Below are 18,733 nucleotides of genomic sequence, written 5' to 3' on the forward strand. Positions count from 1 at the left end.
CTCCTAGCTGCCAATGTGGCGACCACAGCTCAGGCTATAACCCCATGACCTCAGGAGGCGATCGCCCCCCCACCCCTAGCCAGTGGAGAGCAAAGGGCACCCCCCCACGTGTTCCCAGCAACTGGACGCGAGTGTCCTTCAGAAACTGTCCCCTGTGGACACAGCCAGATCCTCCTGGCTCTCAGAGGTCACATTGAATTCTGCTTTTACAATCACACCCACAGCCGCAGGGAGAAACACTCAGTATACCTGGTGCTGCTCTGCATGCGTGCACACACACGCACACCGTGTGCACACACACGCACACCGTGTGCACACACGTTCACGTGGCACACACATGCACACGTACACATGCACACACATGTGCGACACTGACACATGCACACACACACATGTGCTGGCAGGACAGGCCTGCACAGCCTTGGGGTCAGGAGGGGAAGGGGTGTGGGCTTGGCGAGAGCGAGGCACGAAGTTTCCGTGGCGGCACCTGACGCAGGGACCACGACGGCAGAGAAACAGCTGTGAGATGACACAGGCAATGGGAAGGGCCAGCAGACCGAGGCCTGGCCTCTGCTACGCTGGGACTGCCCGCTAGCCTGTCGTTTGAAGAGACAGACAGACAAGCGGGAGGATCAGACGGAGGGGAGGAGCCATGCAAACAGCCCTAAAATGTTCTCTTCAGAAGAACCCCAAGCCCCCTGAGCGGCTGAGAAGACCCCTTCCTGAGGCCCCACGTCGGAGACCCCCCAGGTCCCTGGCCAGGACGAGGCGAGAAGCGGAGGAGGAACCCAGGAGTCTGTGAGCAGGAGCCCCGCGGGATGTCAGCGCCACCTGGTGGCCTGGCCTGGGACTGGGTTCTCCGCTGCCAATCAAAGAGCAGCAGGCCTGCAGGGCAGCGAGGAGCTGGGGCGCTGTCCCCAACGCGGACGGTGGTCATGGCTGCACACCTCTGTGAGCTACGGAACATCACTGAGCTGTATTTCTAAACGGGGGGATGACACAGTAGGCGGACGACACCTCCAATGAGGAAGCTGTTCAACAGGCCTGAGTGACCAAGTCCAGACAAAGAGGTCATGGTGCTGGTCCTGTGGGCAAGGGCGCAAGAGGCAGCCCGGCCGCAGCACGCACCTGCCTCCTGCCCCCTGCCTCCTGCCGCGGGGCTGCCCCACCGGCTGCAGCGTGTGGGGGCTCCGCTCCTTTCCAGGCCGAGCAATAACCCCACGTGCAGATGCAGCGCCTGCGTCTGCCACACTCGTCCTTCCCGCACCCGTGGCCCCTGGGGGCTGCGTGGACCATGCTCACACCCACGGCGCCCCAGGGTGTGAGAGGCGGTGGGGAGGCTCCCAGCCCATGCATGTCCCCTCCTGGGTGGGCCGTGGGAGCACGCAGCCTGGCCCCCAGAGGACCAGGGAAGAGCCCTGATCCGTAAAACAAGCTGCCAGCTGCCTCCGGACACCTGGGCAAGGCTTGGAGCCGGGAAAGGAGAGCTGAGGGAACGGGGAGGGTCTGGGTGCCACCTCTCCGCCTGGGATCCGGCGCTCCTGCAGGGGAGCGAGGTCACGGCCTGCTCACCCCTCACTGCTTCCAGCGCTCACACGCACGCCTCCCGTCTGCGAAGTCTGGGCCCCAGGGGCTCCGCAGGCCATGAGGCGGACACAGCACATCCTGCCTCCCGGCACCCCACCCACCCCGCTCAGAGCAGTGGCCTGGGACACAGAGGATCCAAGTGGGAGGTCAGGCCCGGGGAGCAGAGACGTGGAGGAGCGAGGACAAGCCACTCGCACGCCCCAGCGCCTGAGTGCTCTCTGCCCTGCACTCGAAGACGGAGAGTCTAGAGGCCACCTTTGTCTGGCTCACACGGGAGCAGGGCTCAGGCTCGGGCCTCAGGCCGGTGGGCGGGGCCGGCGAGGCTACACTGTCCTGCCAGCAGCAGCCGCAGCGCCAGGGGACGCATCCTCCTCCTGTGGACAGGAGGGACCAAAGCCACACCAGTCCTCGCAGCCGGACGCGGCCTCTGCAAATGGGGCTTCTTGCAAGTCGGGGGGGGGGGGGGACGGGACACACACACACACACAGGGAGCCGGGCCCGAACCCCTGAATCCCCGAGTGCAGGGGCACTGCCTCCTGGGCCCCAGGCTCCTCCTCCAGGGGCGCAGGTGTCACTCATGCTGTGGACAAGGCCCCGCAGGGCGAGCGTCAGGAAGGGGCACCGCCACCGCCACCAACACGAGCAGATGGAAGCAGAGCTGGCACCCCCGGGCGGCGGCCACTCTCCTCTCACCCCACCCGCTCCACCCTCTCAAGGGCCCTGACAGCAGCCGTGTGCAACGACGGGAAGGGACAGGCCACAGTCACAGCTCTAAGTGCAGGGCAGGGACTCAGAGCCACAACCCTGCCCGGCTCCGCAGCCTCCCTGTGGAGCTCACCGAGCAGGGCCGCCTCGGGGCCTGGGACCCAGTGCCCTGTCCCTGCAGGTCCTGAGTCAGACCAGGGGCTGAGGGACTGCCAGCTGTTGGAGCAGCTCAGGGCCTGCCTCCCACACTGGCCTGAGTGCACTCTCGGGGCTGGACTCCAGGCGGGTCCTCCTGGGGTGCACAGGACGGGTGCGGGGTGTGACTGATGTCCACGGAGCTGGGAGGATCCAGGACAGAGGGGCTGACAGGGGCCCAGCTGCCCAGCCTCCGGCTTCCAGCCCAGGGGAGATGCACCGTGCCCTCACCACTCCAAGCTGGCGAACGCTCCAGCGTAGTTCTTCCCACACCCGCGGCCACGGGTGCCTGCAGGGACCCCAGATGGGCTGGCGCTGCTAAGAAAGTCCCCCAAGCTTGTACCCTCACAGGGCGAGCGTCAGGAAGGGGCACCGCCAGTGGGGAGGTGTTCAAAGGGAACGGCCCCTCGCGCTTCCCAAGGTGCTGGCAGGGGCAAGCCGCGGGGAAGCTCTTGCTCCCTCAGGACGGTGCCGGCTCCCTGCCATGCCCACCGGCCAACCTCGTCCTCAGTTACTCCCTCCAATCTTACCTGCCTGGTGCCCGGCTCCTGCCAGGCATGGCGAGGACGTGCTGGCGACGGATGCCGGGAACCTACTTTCCCATGGTCTTGGCACGGCGCCTTCACCCTGCCCACGAGCAGGGGCTCAGCACCACCTGCGGGGCAGGAGGGAGAAGCGGCGACACCCACCGGGGAGGGCAGCGGAGAGCCCGCTCTGGGTGCCCAGCACTGGCCCGAGCTGGTGTGGAGGCCGGCGCGTCCGGGCCGGGACTAGGCAGGTTGCGAGCACACCCTGTGTGTGGGGTGGGGTTTGGGTCCTATTTTCCTGCAGGCGGTGCCAGCACTCAGGAGGGACTGTCTGCGGGCCGGCGTGTGGAGCTGCAGGAGCCGCTGGGAGCCAGGCACACACACAGCCTCTGTCTGCACAGCGGCCCCTCCCAGTCCAACTGAACGTCTCTGGTCACATGGCCAGACCATACTCTGCTTAAAATACCGCGTGTGGTTTGAATTAAGACCGAATTCCTGTTTTCCTTACAGAACTGTAGGTTTCTGCGCCTGCCTGCTTTCCATGAGCACAGAGCAGTGCAGGACAGGGTGAGGCTGCGAGGAGAGACAGGCCTGGCTCGGCCGGAGCAGGGCAAGAGCGGGCAGGCCCAGCCAGGTGCAGGGCAGTAGGGGCAGGAGGGGCACAGGAGGGGCAGGAGCAGCTGGAGCAGCGCACAGGTGAGTGTGGTCCCTGGCAGCAGCACCCGCCCAGCCCTCCCCTGCGTCCCTCTCTCTGGGACGCTGTGTTAAATGGCGGGAGGCTGGAGCGAAGCTTTCCTGAGAAGGGCAGCTGCTTAGACTCCAGGCGGGCCCCAGGGAGAAGCAGGGTGTCTCCTAGTGTTTGGACGCAGGGGCACAGCAGCTGCGCGGGCCCTGCTGGTTGAGAGGGGCGACCAGCAGTCCAGCTGAGCCAGGACCCCGTCAGCCCTCCTGGGGCCTGGGGGCGCGTCTGCATTGCGCTGTCCCGGGCTCGGACCTGGCCACGGAGACTGTGGGCCTGGCTTTCCACCCACAGGGGAGGACACGGAGCCCAAACCTGGAAGGAACTCAAACGTCCTTCAAACAGCAAACGGACAAACCAAGGCTGTGCCCACAGCCCAACACCGCTCAGCAGTTGGGCTCGGGCCGCACCCCCGGCAAGTCTGCATGACGCCGAGAGAAGAGCGCCGGACGCCCCACACCACCTTCACTTCGGCAGGTCACGCCCGCTGCGGCAGCGTAAAGCTGGCTCGGATGGCGCGGGGCACAGCCACGTTCAAGACACGGTGACGCATCAGGCCGCTCGGCTCCTAGGCTCAGGGAGCAGAGGGACTGCCCTGGAAACACTGACGCAGCCAAGACCGGAGGCGCTAAAGAGCCAGAGGAACAGGGAGGGAGGGAGGAGCTGGCCAGAGGGAAGCTGGCCCTCCCCACCTGCCAACCTCGTCCCTGCTCCCACCCCACCCCACCCCACGGAAACCACCGATCCCGTCCTGTCACCAGGCCAGAGCTCTCGCGTGCCCCTCTGTCTGGGGAGGCCCTCGCTCCCTAGAGCCAGTCTAGTCTGAAAGACGACGAAGGCGCCGCAGCCAAGAGCTGCTGGAAAGAACACAACATTCTCCGGCTCTGGCTCAGGAGCTCCCAGGGGACCGGGACGGCCTGGGCAGCCCTGCTGTCCCTCAGGAGGCCCCGAAACCCTGGATCCGGGCCTGAAACTGGCTGGACGAGCGCAGGGCCTGCAGCAGAGGCTCAGCCCGTCTCCTGGGGACCGAACGGGCAGGACCGCTTTGGCTGCAGTGAGCACAGGCCTCCAGGGCCGGCGGGCTTGATGAAGACCCCACGGCTACTTGTACAGTGGAGCACACCTCCCTGGAAGAACCCGCAGTTTCACTCGGGTTCACCCCGAACATCTATCTATATAAAAGCCTAAGCGACCATCTGACCGGTAGCTATGATGCACACTGACCACCAGGGGGCAGACGCTCAACGCACTGGCATGGAAACGTGGAACAGACTGATGAATCTCAGAGGGGAGGGGGAAGGGGGGGGGACGGGAAGAGATTAACCAAAGATCTTATGTGCACACTAGAGGCCCAGTGCATGGATTCATGCACCGGCGGGTCCCTCGGCCTGGCGTGTGGAGATCGGGCCAAAACCGGCCAGGTGCATGAATGGGTGGGGTCCCTCAGCCTGGCCTGCGGGGATGGGGCTGAATCCAGGCACCAGGCCTTAGACATCCCCCAAGGGGTCCCGGACTGTGAGAGGGCACAGGCCAGGCCGAGGTGCACGGAGCCTCTAGTTTGTCATAAAAACCCGCGTGCAAATATTTATAGTAGTTGTTTTCATAACGGCCCAACGGCACTCAGCGGGTGAGCAGACACACCAGCACGTGACAGCCACACGGTCCAAGGCTGCCCAGCAATGAGGCTCTGGCACGCATCACGGTGAGTCTCCGTGCACAACGCCAAAGGCCACACGTGTGGACGTTTTGGGAAAGTCAGACACGGACGGAAAGCAGTGTTGCAGGCCTGGGGCGGAGGATGGGACTGGACTGACCAGAGGACCAGAGGGGTGGCTCTGTGACTAGATGCCTGTGCAGGACACACCCACACCAGGAAGCTGTGCTGTGTGTAAATTTTTTGTCGTCGTTGTTACTCCTCACCTGAGGATATTTTTTCATTGGTTTTGAGAGTGGAAGAGGGAAAGACAGAGAGAAACATGGATGTGAAAGCAACACATCGATGGGTTGCCTCCTGCACGAGCTCTGACCAGGGCCCAGGATGGGGAGAAGCCTGCAACCCAGGTACGTGCCCTTGACTGTAATCGAACCGAGGACCGTTTGGTCCGCAGGCCGACGCTCTATCCACTGAGCCAAACCATCTAGGGTTAGGCCTAGATGCTGTCATTTGCAACCAAGCGCCCCGCTGTCAGGGGGGTCCCCCATCCCCGCGGTGTCTGATGAGCTCCCACAGAAAGGCTTTCATCAGCGCCAGCTCCTGGGGAGAACTCAGCCAGCCTGCCGATGTCACCAAGGCCTCGCCTCCCGGGAGCCCCCCCGGCCGCTGCACTGGCTGGAGGGAAGCCGGTCAAGGCCAGAGAAGCCCAGGGTATAAAGGAGCCAGGAAGGGGGGTGTGGACTGGGGACTAAGCCTATTACCTTTCCAAGAAAAATCCAGAAGTGGTGGAAAGCAGAGAGGGGGTCCAGCACGGCAGATGAAGTTCCTGCCAAGCCCCCCTGAGCATCACCTCTGGCTCCTGGGGGTCCGGCCTGTTCCAACTGAGAGCTGGGCACGGGTGAGAGGCCGCAGCAGGACCGGGCATGCAGGAGGGCAAAGCCATGCCTTCAGCAGCCGTGCCTGGCGCCCACCCTGGGTGGCGCTGCTGTAAAGGGGGCTGCCATCGGAGTTTAGTGGCCCATGCTGGCCAGCAGGTGGGTCCTATCTGTGGACCCTGAGGCCATGTCCTGTCACTATGGGTGGGGGCAGGAGGAGACACGGTCCAGCTGGACCTCCCCCTGGCAGACCCCTCGCCTCTGGAGAAAGCGTAGAACAAGGCAAGAGGCAGCCCACAAGCCTGCCCATCGGGCTGAGGCCAGACCAGGACACGCGCGTCTCCATCCACTGGGGGGTGACCCTGCTGAACACGTCAGATGGCAGAGCTGACGGCCATAGGCGAGGGAGGGTGGGGGCGACGACAGCGCCCAGGAAGCGCTGCACCGCGGCGGCTGCAGAGTCCGGACACGGGGACGGCCTAATGCTGTTTCCTGACCGACCGTCAATGTCCTCAGAAGCGCCTTCCGATTCACCCTAATTAAGGAGACATTGCAAACGGCTTCCTCTCGGCCTGGTCACTCGTCTTAATTTCCGCGTTGCTCCTGTCTGGGCCGCCGCTCACCTCCTGAGCACAGGCAGATGGAGACCATCACCCGGCGCAGCGTGAGTCCCGCCCGGCGTGGCCTGGGGACGCAGGGTCAGTCCAGGGAGCAGGGTTCCGGCCTAACAGGCACAGCGGGTGCCCATGACGCCGTCGCCCCAAAGCCCAGTTCAGAGGGTGAGGTTTCACTGGGATCAAGGGACTGTGATGCGGGAGCAGACACGCAGAACCCAGGCCCTGCCTGACCCGGGAGGAGATGGGCATTGTACGAGGAAGGAGGGTGGGTGCCTGAAAGGAGCAAGGACTCCCACTGGCACGCCAAGGGGAGCGGGCGACTCGTGGCCACACACAGCTGGTGGCTGCCATCAGACACGAGGTCCGGCACCCTGGGTCCTGGGGAGAGGGCGCCGCTGTCCTGCTCACGTGACACGCAGCTGTGCCATGACCGTGCCTGGCCCAGGCCAAAGCTTCGAGGAACAAGACGAGCGAGGCAGTCCCCTGGGATGGCTGCTCTGGCTCCACATGCCACCTCCCACAACACAGAGAGAAAAGCCCACAGCAACACCCAACAGCCTGTGTGTGTGAGGACCAGGCTTTCCAACACAGTCCAGCCGCCGCACGGGGAGAGGCTGTACGCCCTCGCTACTCCCGACCCCGGGTCTGCAGCCTGGCCGCCCACCAGCCGCAGGGACCTGGGCGCCCTGAGTATTCCTGTAGAACAGTGATTCCCAAAGTGGGCGCTACCGCCCCCCGGTGGGCGCTGCAGCGATCCAGGGGGGCGGTGATGGCCAGAGGTGCATTTGGGGGCGATGAGTAACTGCTATTAAAATTTTAAAAAAATTAATTTCCAGGGGCTGAGTAATATTTTTTCTGGAAAGGGGGCGGTAGGCCAAATAAGTTTGGGAACCACTGCCTTCAGTTTCCTGTGGACAAACAGCAAAGCTACCTCCTAGCCTCGTCTGCTTAGTTACAGTGTAAGGAGCAGTGTGGGGGGAGGGTATGGGGAGGGGGAGGGGGAGAGAACCCCCAGTCACCACCAGGCTCCATCACCCTGTGGTGCCTGCTGCAGCCGTGTGCTGAGATGGCCCCCCCACATGTCCTGGGTCCGGCACCCCAGCCGCGTCTCCCGGTGGTGCAGGGCGTCATGGCCTCGCAGGGTGCCATCGCCAGGTGTGTGCAGGTCTACGTGGGTCTGTGAGCTTGGCAACTGGACTGTTCAACTTGACCACCTTCATCTGGGGCCGCACCAGGCTGGGGGCCTGGACATGTTCCTCGTGGACCTCACGGTCACCAACGTGCTGGCAACGCTGCCCTCGCTCACCGTCGCCACCCGGCCGACTACCTGGCCACCACCCACCTGGGCTGTGCCGCCCTCTCCTTCCTGTCCAACACCTGCTACTTCAATGCCAGTACGTGCAGCTGGCGATGCTCTTCGTGTTCCTGCTGCAGGGCCCCCCATGCTGTCTATACCCGGCCACCCAGGCGACTCCGAGGCGTGTGGGGGGCCTGGCGGCCCTGGGGGGCTGTGCCCTCTGCAGCTCCCTGGCAGTGGTGGCCCTGCTGGGCATGCCCGGGAGCTGCACAGGACCGCCCTGTGCCAGCTGGACCTGCTGACCGCCTGGCCCGAGTGTGAAATCGTGAACGTCGGCCTGGGCTTCGGGCTCGCGCTCATCCTGGAGCTGGCATGCCTCACCCTGCTGGTTGCCCAGGGGGCCTGGCGGGCTGCTCTGCCCCCGAGGGACCTGGGCTCTGCCCACCCGGCAGTGCTGGCCATCGCCCTGGCCACGTGCTCCTGCCGCCTGCTCCACAGCGCGGCGCTCCTGCAAGCCCGGCTCAAACTGCAGCAGGATGTGGTGTCCCCCAGGGACGAGCTGCTCATGAGCCTGCGGAGCTGGTGCTGGGTGCGGAGGGCTGCACCACGGCCTGGCACCCGCCTCCTCCGGCCGGGGAGCCTGGGGACGCTGGTCGGGGGCGTATCCGGCCGGGAAGGGGGACGACGGGGAAGGCATCTCGAAGATAAAGACATGATGCTAATGAGCTGGTGGCCACATCACAATCCTGCCCTACCTCACGGCTGCCAAGAACAAGGAAGGGCTGTTTTGTGGTTTCCAATGGGTCGCCATCGCAGGTCTGAGAAGTCACCCACAGGCCTAGAGCAGGAACGCAGCTGGTGTGGCACAAGGCACACGCCTCGGTGGCCTGGCGGGCGCTCTGGGTGGCCCAGGGAGCAGCTGTTTCAAAGGCCTCTTCTATCTGTAGCATCTGCAGAAACGCAGTCGCATAGGAAACACAAAAGCACTGAGCCCAGCAGCAGTCTTATTCTGAGGCGCAGACGCGTCTCCTGCTGGGCGCACCCCGAGTTTCCTGGCTGACCAGAGATGTGCGGGGAGGCACCTCTGGCCGGGACACTGCCCTGGAGAGCCCCGCTTTTTCTGTCAGACTCCACACCCACACTGCACTCCCTGCCCAGCACCAGGAGCATTCATGGTGCTAAGTCCACGTGCCCCCACCAGCCCGCACCCTGCTGTCCCTGCGACTCGCCTCTTCCAGCGCCCACCAAGCAGCTGGAGCTACGGCGGCAGCCTCCAGGCTGGCTCCCTTCCGAGTCACACGCACCTGCGTCCCTCCATGTCTGAACGGTGACAGCTGGTACCCCGCTGCCTGGATGTGTATTTAACGGATGCTTTCACATCAACCTGCAAGCTGAGGACAGACCCGTGCCTGGGTGAGCCCCCTTCTCCACGTCTACAGCTGCATCCCTCCTTCTGAAGGATTTGGGTCTTAGCTATTTCAATGGCTTCTGTACATACATTAAAATAGTAAATGCTTCCAAAAGCTCTCCTTGTACTTCTCCTTCCTCTGCTCACATATTCATGAAGCCTTCACCGTAAGTATGCGGCTGAGGTCGGCTCCCAGCAGGCCCGTGGTGAACAGGAGGCGGGAGGCAGGGCAGGAGGAGGGCCTCCCAGCAGGGGCGTCCACACAGCCAGCCAGCACCGGGCAGACGGGAGCCGCTCCTTCCCCCGTGGTCGTCTTTATTAGAAGGTGGACCGTTCTCCCGCCGGGGTCTGACCTCGACTGCCTTCTGAAGGGCACTGCGTGGGCTCGGCAGGCAGACCAGCAGGACCTCCTGAGCTGTGGCTGAGCTTCGGCCGCCAGGCCTCTCTGTTCTGGGGTGAGATGTCCCGTGTGGCTGGTGGGCTTGGACCGCAGGCCAGCCCCCTGCAGCCTGGGTTCCCCTCCAGCAGGCCGCCCCAGCTCAGCCGCAGGGCTTCACGCTTTGAGGGCACACTCAGGCCAGGACCCCCTTCTCTCCATGGCCGCCCCTCAGTGGGCCATCACCCTGGGCAGCGGGACAGGCCTGGGAGGGGGGCACTGCCTGTTGTCTGAAAACAGTCGTCTCTTTGTTCTATCTGACTTTTAACGGTTCCCTCCTGTGACTCGTGCACGGCTAGGAGTGGAAGGGCCTGAATTAATTTATGAAACCACAGCAACAGACGCCCTCGTCAGACTGGTTCCAGAACTACAGGGGCTGCTGGGAGTGGCTGCGCGAGGCCTGAAGCGTAGGTGTGCCCGGCCCGAGTTCCTAGGCATTTCAGCCGAGGGAGCAGCTGGGGAACCAGCCACGGAATGAACCGCCGGCTCTCGGACCTTCTCTCTCTGGCAGCGGGGTCCTCTCTGTACACCGAGCCCCACATGTGAGATGCGAGGAGCCTGCTGCTGGGGTGGACGGACGGTCGGGAGCTGACAGTACCACGTCCTGGCTCCTAGGGCCCCAGCTGCCAGCCGGGCTGGCCCTGCAGGGATGCACCGAGACTCTGGTCCAGTTCCCCTCCCTGAGGACGGGAGCTTGTAGAGGACGAGCCAGGACACAGCTCTGGGCCCGAGAACTGGAGCCTGCGCAGAACCTGCTTCAGCACGAAGGCTCTCCAGCCCAAGAACACAGACCACAAGCCTCAACGTTAACGGCGTGGGAGGCAGTCGATCCATGATTTTCTCATCATTGATGCTCCTAGCTCTCTTCCTTGCCCTTCCTCTCTGAAACCAATGGAAACATATTTAAAATAAAAGGGGGGAGGGGGACACTTCCTGTGTGGCTCTTGGGGCCCTCCCTGAGGACACAGCTTTGGCGATCACATAAGGTGGGGCCGGGACCAGGACCCCAGATTTTAGCCTGACATTCCAGAACATCCCGCTCATAAACAGCCCGGGAACTGGATGGTTCCCCCAGGGCAGAGCCTGGTGTGCGCCACCCGTGTGAACTCACACGGACTCTCCTGGGCCCCGGGGACTGCACTCCCTAACGCTGCCGTCCCTCCCACTCCCAGTTCTGGGCAGCCACCCAGTGCTCCAGGAGACGGGGTCCAAGACCTGGCCGCCCCCGTTCAGCTGATTTCAGCTTCAAGCACAGAACTGGGGACCAGCCACAGGGCCATCACCCCAAAGGGAACCCAGGGCAAACGCGAAGGCACAGTGGCCTCCGGAGCCGCCGGGCAGCGCTGGGACAGGCCAGGGAGCGCGAGTGGCAAGCAGCTATTTTAAGGGACATGTTTGGCTATTTCAAGGTTTAGCTTCGCTTTATTTACTTAGCTGCAGAGGAAGCTGGACTTTCTCGGGGCTCCCTTCCCTCTAAATGGTGGCTCAGGCGGCAGCGCCAAGACCGCCTGGCGTCGCTGCGGCCCGAGGTGTGCCTACAATCCGACCGTCCCTGGGCGACCGCGTCCCTCGGAGGGTCAGAAGCTCACACTGGAATCACGTGGGACCCCAGGCTGGGAGGACCGGCGTCAGTGCTTTTCCATAGAAACGCACGCAGAATTCTCTGTTGCAAACAGGTTTGTGTTTCCCGGAACCCGTCTCTGAGAGAGTGTGGTTTTCATCCTGCAGAAGGCCTCCCAGCGCACCTGCCATCGACTCGTGCACAACAGGAAGCTGTGGCGCGCACTCTGGCTGCCTGGGCTGCAGGATCAGGGCCCGTGCCTGTCCGGCCAGCACCAAGCCTAACGGCCTGCGTCCCTGGGAAGCGCACGCGGCTGCGGTGCCGGCGCTGCAGCAGCTGATGATTCGTGCTCAGTTCGCAAAAGATCACCAGAGGCAACCGCCTGCTTTCGACAAACTGCAAAGGCACAGAAGACACCAGGCAGGAAGGACGAGGCCCAGTAAGATGCGATGTTTACGAAACCGCCGAACGCGGCGCACGAGGGCCCTCAGTCCCTGCACCCTCACCCCCGCATGCCTGGACGCCGGGGCCATCGGCCTCCTGGCCCTGCTCTGCCAGCCCTTCTCCAGGCACAATGCTGACCACCAGCAGGTGGGCACTGGGAACCGAGCTAACTCGATCCTGGCCCCTCAGGCAGGCGCGGGCTGTGGGGGGAGGAGGTCTCAGGTCCACACAGGTGGCTTGCCAGCAAGGGGAGGGGGAGCTGAGACATGGCTAACATCGAGAGCAGAAAACAAATCCAATTCCTCATTTACTTGCCAAAATACCTGCTATCTCTTAAATTTAAGTTTCTTTCTGCGAATGTCTATGCAGTTCCCAGGTAAAGTCTCTGCATGTAACTCACATGCTGTCTCCAAGCCGAGAACGTTCAGTGTTCAGTTCTAAGGCCAGTCAGTTGCTAAAACAAGCAAGACTACTTAAAGTTTCAACACATGGTGACAGGTTATTATCTAAAGGACAGACAAAACCTATTTACAATCCCTTCAAAGTAAAAAAACTGCATCAGTGGATGAAGGAGGCAGTGGGACTGAAGCCTGAGCTCACTGCCAGTGCGGGAGGAAAAAGGCCGGCAGAAAAAGGGTTAACCCTGGCCTTCTGGGAGGGAGGCCTCCAGAGCCCATGGGCGGCCCAGCCCCAGAGCCTGTAGATATAAAGGCTGCTCCCGGCTGCAGCTGCAACGCTTCCACTTCCATGAGGACCACAGGCACCTCTGCTTCCACGCGGCCCCAGCCTTCCTCCCGCGTGCGGCCGGCGGCCGTGAGCACAGTACCTGGGCTGGCCAGGAGCCCTTGCAGGACAGGGGGTCTGCTCAGAGGGGCACGGGCGGGCGCCGGCTGCGGCACAGGTAAGTCTGTCTGGGTTCCTGGCTCTGCCTTCAGGTGGGTGCGCAGCCCACTGTGGGTGACAGCTGGGCACGGATATGGGTAGACTGGGCACCAGCTGGGGCCAGGGGCACGAGGCCCCCAACCTCTGGGTAGAGCCACGCTCCATGGGGGAAAACCCCAACTCGGCTCTCACGATGTCGGTGTGACGCGGGAGGCTCGGTGTGCGTGCGGGCTGCATCCCAACTCTCGCCTGTGTCCCAGTGAGGACCGGCGCCCACAGAACAGGCAGCGCCCGCAGCCCCGCCGGCAGCACAGTCCTCTGTCCTCCTTTAATGAAAACGCTTGCCCGACCCAGAAAGCACCAGTGATTGACTCCCTTTACAAGGACGCGAGCCTAATGGGTCTGACAAAATGTGGCCTGGCTCCTCTCGATGGACAAGCAGTGGGGCCCACCCGATGGCGCACCCCGTCTACTGCTCCCCACCCTTTAGTGGGTGCTCGCGGCCAGCCCCGTCCCTGCACCTCCTCCTAGACAGCCTGGGTGGAGGTTCCCTCGCAGCCTGTGCCGACGCAGGAGGCGGCCGGCGCCGCCGCGCCCCACTCACAGTCACGCTTCCCCCAAGAGCCGCCTAACACTCCTCAGGATTCCCACATTTAAAGAGCAAAGCAAACAGCCAGGGCAGTTTTTACAGAGAAATAAAAGAGGCTCTAAAAACACAGACTAAAATCAAATTTATCGATCGCCACGCAAAGGGTCCTGGACATAGAGCTGGGCAGAGGGGCTTGCTCTCTCTCTAGTTTCCAGCATTTTCGAGCGCGAGGTCTAGGAATGTCTAGTCTGGTTGGCAACTCTTCAGAATCGGTTCCTCATGGCCTCCCGTGGTTAAATGAAAACTCTCAAATCAACAATTCAAATCCATTTTAGTGGGACCAGCCAGTTCCTCTGGGCTTCTCTGCCCTGGGTCCCTGGGTGGGGCCGTCCTGTGTGCTGTGGGGCCTGCCCACTGCCAGGGGGCACTCCTCCGCATTGTGACCTAATACCGCATGCAGCCGACCCACAGGGGGGTGGGGGACGACAACAGTGAAGTGCAGACCCAAAGCCCCAGTTTCCACAGAGCTGCCCGCATCGGCCAGCAGCCGGCCGCCAGCCCCCAGAGCCGGCTCAAAGGGCGGCTGCCTTGCCCACTTCCAGGTCACCGAGTTGCTAGGTTACAAACAGCATTACAGAACATATTAGGTGTGACAGTAATTGTCAACACACTGAACACAATTTCAATAGTGTTCCCTAAAACAATTACCATTTTCATTCCTTAGTTTGTCTTTCATGCCATGTTATTTTAAAAAGTTTCATTTTCGGCATCTAAACTTAGTGCGAGGCTTAGCAAGGAAGCGAGATTTCTTGGATCACTTTCCTGTCAGAGAAGAGGTTCTGCCCCGTCTCCCCACGGCGCCTGGGATCCAGTCTTTCAGAAAAGCTGGGTTTTTCCCTTCCTGCTTATTCCTCTTTTCAACAGCTGCCAACATAAATTTTATCTCCTCTCCTGACAGACAGTAGTTTTCCGAAGATTTCCAACCCGTCTGCACATTACTTCACAAGCTGCCACTGGACCGCCAGAGGCTCCGGGTGAGGCTGACTCACTGTCCGTCCGCCGCAGCGAGCCCTGGGGGAGCGTCTATTTCTCTGCCTGGCTCAGCAGCACTTGTCCTCCCAGAAGACACACCTGCAGGGGGCCCTCCCGCACCCACAGTGCACCTGCCTGCAGAATGACGGGTGGAGGGCGCACTGCGCCCCTCTGCTCCCAGGTGCCTGCAGGAGCGGGTCGTGCAGAGCCCGCCCGCCGCCCGCCTCCTTCTGCAGAGCAGACCCCGGCCGCCGGGCTCCTGCTGACGGCTCCGAGTGAGCAACGTCCGGCTTTCTAAAGATGGATGTGCTGCTTAAGTCGGGTTTCCGAGAGCCCCGCGGCAGAGCCTGAGGGCCGCACGTGGTGGAGGTGTGGGCATGACCTCCCGAGCGCCCGTCTCTGGCATGGAGACCGACCCCGGAGCCTACGACGGCACCCCCGTGGCGCTCAACCTGTCCCGCGTGCTGGCCGGCAGGGCACTAGCAAACCAGACAGGCGAGCTGGCGGCGCCCCCGCACCCACAGTACGCCATCGGGCTCTTCCTCTCCTGCCTCTACACCGTCTTCCTCTTCCCCATCGGCTTCGTGGGGAACATCCTGATCCTGGTGGTGAACCTCAGCTCCCGGGAGAGGATGAGTATCCCCGACCTGTACTTCATCAACCTGGCGGCGGCCGACCTCATCCTGGTGGCTGACTCGCTGATCGAGGTGTTCAACCTGGACGAGCAGTACTACGACATCGCCGTGCTCTGCACCTTCATGTCCCTCTTCCTGCAGATCAACATGTACAGCAGCATCTTCTTCCTCACCTGGATGAGCTTCGACCGCTACCTCGCCCTGGCCCAGGCCATGCGCTGCGGTCTGTTCCGCACCAAGCAGCACGCCCGGCTCAGCTGCGGCCTCATCTGGATGGCCTCGGTCTCGGCCACGCTGGTGCCCTTCACCGCGGTGCACCTGCAGCACTCCGGGGACGTCTGCTTCTGCTTCGCAGACGTCAAGGAGATCCAGTGGCTGGAGGTCACCTTGGGCTTCATCATCCCCTTCGCCATCATCGGCCTCTGCTACTCGCTCATCGCCCGGGTCCTCGTCAAGGCCCACAGGCGCCGGGGCCTGCGCCCGCGCCGGCAGAAGGCACTCCGCATGATCCTGGCGGTGGTCCTCGTCTTCTTCATCTGCTGGCTGCCCGAGAACGTGTTCATCAGCGTGCACCTCCTGCAGCAGGCGCAGCCGGGCGCCGAGCCCTGCCAACAGTCGTTCCGCCATGCCTACCCCCTAACCGGCCACATTGTCAACCTCGCAGCTTTCTCCAACAGCTGCCTGAACCCCCTCATCTACAGCTTCCTTGGGGAGACCTTCAGATTCAAGCTGCGTCTGTACATGGAGCAGAGAACAAGCGTGTCGGCCCTGAATCGCTTCTGCCACGCGGCCCTGAAGGCCGTCGTTCCGGACGCCGAGCAGCCAGAGGTGAGGTTCAGCAGCGTGGCCTGACGGGAGCTGCTCCCGCACTCAGCACCGCCCGGGCGAGGGCACCGAGGGGGTCAGGGCATGCCAGAGCCTCTCCCAGCTGGAGTGCTGCCACCCTCGGGCTCTCAGGCACCTGTACCAGCTGCTGCAGAGCTGGGCCACCACCGTGCTCCCGATGGCAGTCACGGATGCCACGGGCCTGGGACCCGCGTGGCCCTCTCCGCGCAGACTGTCTCACGGCAGCAGCAAGGAGGGCGCTTTGGTGGAGCGCCTTCGTGCCAGGCAGCTCGCGAGGAGCCTGCCCCTCAGGAGAAATGGAGCCTGAGGATGAGCTGAGCTGGCAAGGCCACTGCCCCATCCGTGTCCGCACGCTGCGTGCGTGCCCAGTACCTTTGGTCCCCAGGTGAGAGTGACACCTGTGCGCTCAGGCTGCCTGGGCACCACCGCTCCCTCCATTCCATCTGGACGCAGCGTCTCTGCAGCAGCGGAGTGGAGGGGCCCTGAGGGCGGCTCCGGGCACATGGCGAGACGCTCGTGGGGACAGTGGAGCAGTGAGGACACCGTGAGAACAGTTCTGGGTAAAATGTAAAGAGGTAACAGCAGTGGTGGCTGGCACTGCTCAGCTCTGTCAATAAAACTCCTGTGCTGGTGCTTCCAGGTTCTCGAAGCAGCTCCCTCCGGGGCAGGTGGGGCTCACGGAGCCCCGTAAAGTATCCTGCTCGATGCGGCTCCTCACTCACGTGAGAGCCCTTAGAGGTTAACATCTCACCGCAGCCCTGGACACGGCGGCATCTCTGGGGGTCTGAGCCCTGCTGCTCCATCCTTGGGCAGAATGTTCCACGCGGCCTCACTCTTCTGGAAGGTTCTGGCTGTCAGCACAAGCACAACCCACAGTCCTGCAGGGACAGCTGCAGCTCCGGACAGTCAGGGAGTCCGCAGGCAGGGTCCCGAGAAGTGGGCAGGTCTGCCCATCAGGTGGGGTGGCCCCGGGACAGCAGCGGGGCCCCCACAGGCTGCCCCGGATGCACTGAACCAGCTTCTGGGAGCATGAGGCCTGGGAGAGCCCCGTAAAAGGTCCAGGGTGTCTGACAGTCCCTGCCCCCCCCCCCCGCCCCCGCCTCGGGCGGGCAGGTGAGTGTGTGCTCACACCTGCAGCTGCAGCTGTCACACACCCAGAAAACGTCAGCTCTCCAACGGCTCTGACTCCTGCTGTTGAGCAGTGAGTGCGGATCCCGCCTGGAAATACCAGTTTAAAAGCCAAGCGAATGCAGGTCACCAGACCGACTGATGCGAAGGGTCCTCCTGGGTGGCCTCCACCGAGCGCTTATCGCAGGACGCTAGCTGCGACTCGAGGTGACGAGAGCCCCTGGGGTGGCAGGGTCCTTGTACACAGAGAGCCTGTGCGCCCCCCAACCCCCCCGCACAGCCATGAATGAGCTGGTCCTCAGGCCGTTTCCCGCCCTGCGTCCCCTGGGAGGAATGGGCTGTCCCGAGTCTGTGGTTCCTGTGGCCCTTGCACAGGCTCTGAAGGAAGATGCGTGGACTCAGTCTTGCTGAGCCGCCACCTGGATCCAGGTGAGTCGCCCAGGTCCCAGGAGACTGGGTCCTCCAGGGAAGTCACTGCTTCAACAAACAAGAGACGGGGGACGTCCTCCTGAGACCCGGCCCAGCATGGAACACGCCGTCCCTGGCCAACAACATGGCATTTTTCTTCGCTGACTCAACAATGCAAACGGCCCAGGAACAGAGAAAACCCCAGCAAGCCACTGTCTCAGAGGACACTGGTCTCATCGAGCAGCTCCTTCCAAGAAACGCAGTTAAATGCAAAGGTCCTCCCTCGCCGCCACAACAGCGCTCTCCCCCACAGCAGCGCCTGAGCTGCCCGAGCTGCCCGAGGGGAGACCTGCTTCGGGCTCCCCGAGTCCCTAAGTCCCCTGAGTCTCACAATTCCATCCCCTACCCCACCCCGGGCGAGGGCGGCTCGGACAGCACATGTCCAGTCCCCTTTAAAGCCGAGCGCCTAAAAGGACGGGCTCCCACCCGAGCTGGTGTGGCTCAGTGGATAGAGCGTTGGCCTGCAGCCGGAAGGGTCCCGTGTTCGATTCTGGTCAAGGGCACAGGCCCGGGTTGCGGGCTCGTTCCCCAGTGTGGGGCGTGCAGGAGGCGGCTGATCCATGATTCTCTCATCATTCATGTTTCTCTCTCTCCCTCCCTCTCCCTTCCTCTCTGAAATCAATAAAATATTCTAAAAAATAAATAAATAAAATGATGGACTCCCACACCAAATCTGGCAGGAAGCTCAAAACCGGGCCAGTGACTGCGCGCCAAAGCACGGTGCCCGCGGACGCTGCCCTCACCACACTGCCCAGACCCAAGGCCCAGAGAGCCTCGCTCTGCACGGCCACTGGACCGTGGGAGCCCACAGGACCCTCCTGGGACGGGAGAGCAACACAGGAACCAAGAGTGAATGCGAGGCCCCGGAGGAGACAGATCCACAGACAGGAGGGGGAGGCGGGAGCCAGGGCCTGGCCAGCGAGTGCTCACGGGGACAGTCTGTTTGGGAAGGTGAGCAAGTTCTGGAGATGGTGGTGGTGGTGACGTGCTCACTGCCACTGAACGCGACGTCGAAGAATGGCTGAGAGGCCCTCGCCGGGTTGGCTCAGTGGATAGGGCATTGGCCTGCGGACTGAAGGGTCCCAGGTTTGATTCTGGTCAAGAGCC

The 18,733-nt window shown here is 62.8% G+C and overlaps 2 protein-coding genes across 3 annotated transcripts in view; one reads left to right on the top strand and one right to left on the bottom strand.

The window, feature by feature from the left end:
* Positions 1-18,733, bottom strand: part of CHLSN (cholesin) — a 64,595-nt gene that overhangs the window by 28,376 nt on the left and 17,486 nt on the right. The window lies entirely within an intron of this gene.
* Positions 14,873-16,263, top strand: GPER1 (G protein-coupled estrogen receptor 1). Its single transcript, XM_070417048.1, has one exon. It carries the CDS (start codon positions 14,927-14,929, stop codon positions 16,034-16,036), a length of 1,110 nt encoding a protein of 369 aa, XP_070273149.1. The 5' UTR covers positions 14,873-14,926; the 3' UTR covers positions 16,037-16,263.

This window comes from Myotis yumanensis, unplaced genomic scaffold (genome assembly GCF_028538775.1).
Source record: "Myotis yumanensis isolate MYYU_CA2020_CCGP unplaced genomic scaffold, mMyoYum1.0.hap1 SCAF_5, whole genome shotgun sequence".
NCBI classification, from domain to species: domain Eukaryota; kingdom Metazoa; phylum Chordata; class Mammalia; order Chiroptera; family Vespertilionidae; genus Myotis; species Myotis yumanensis.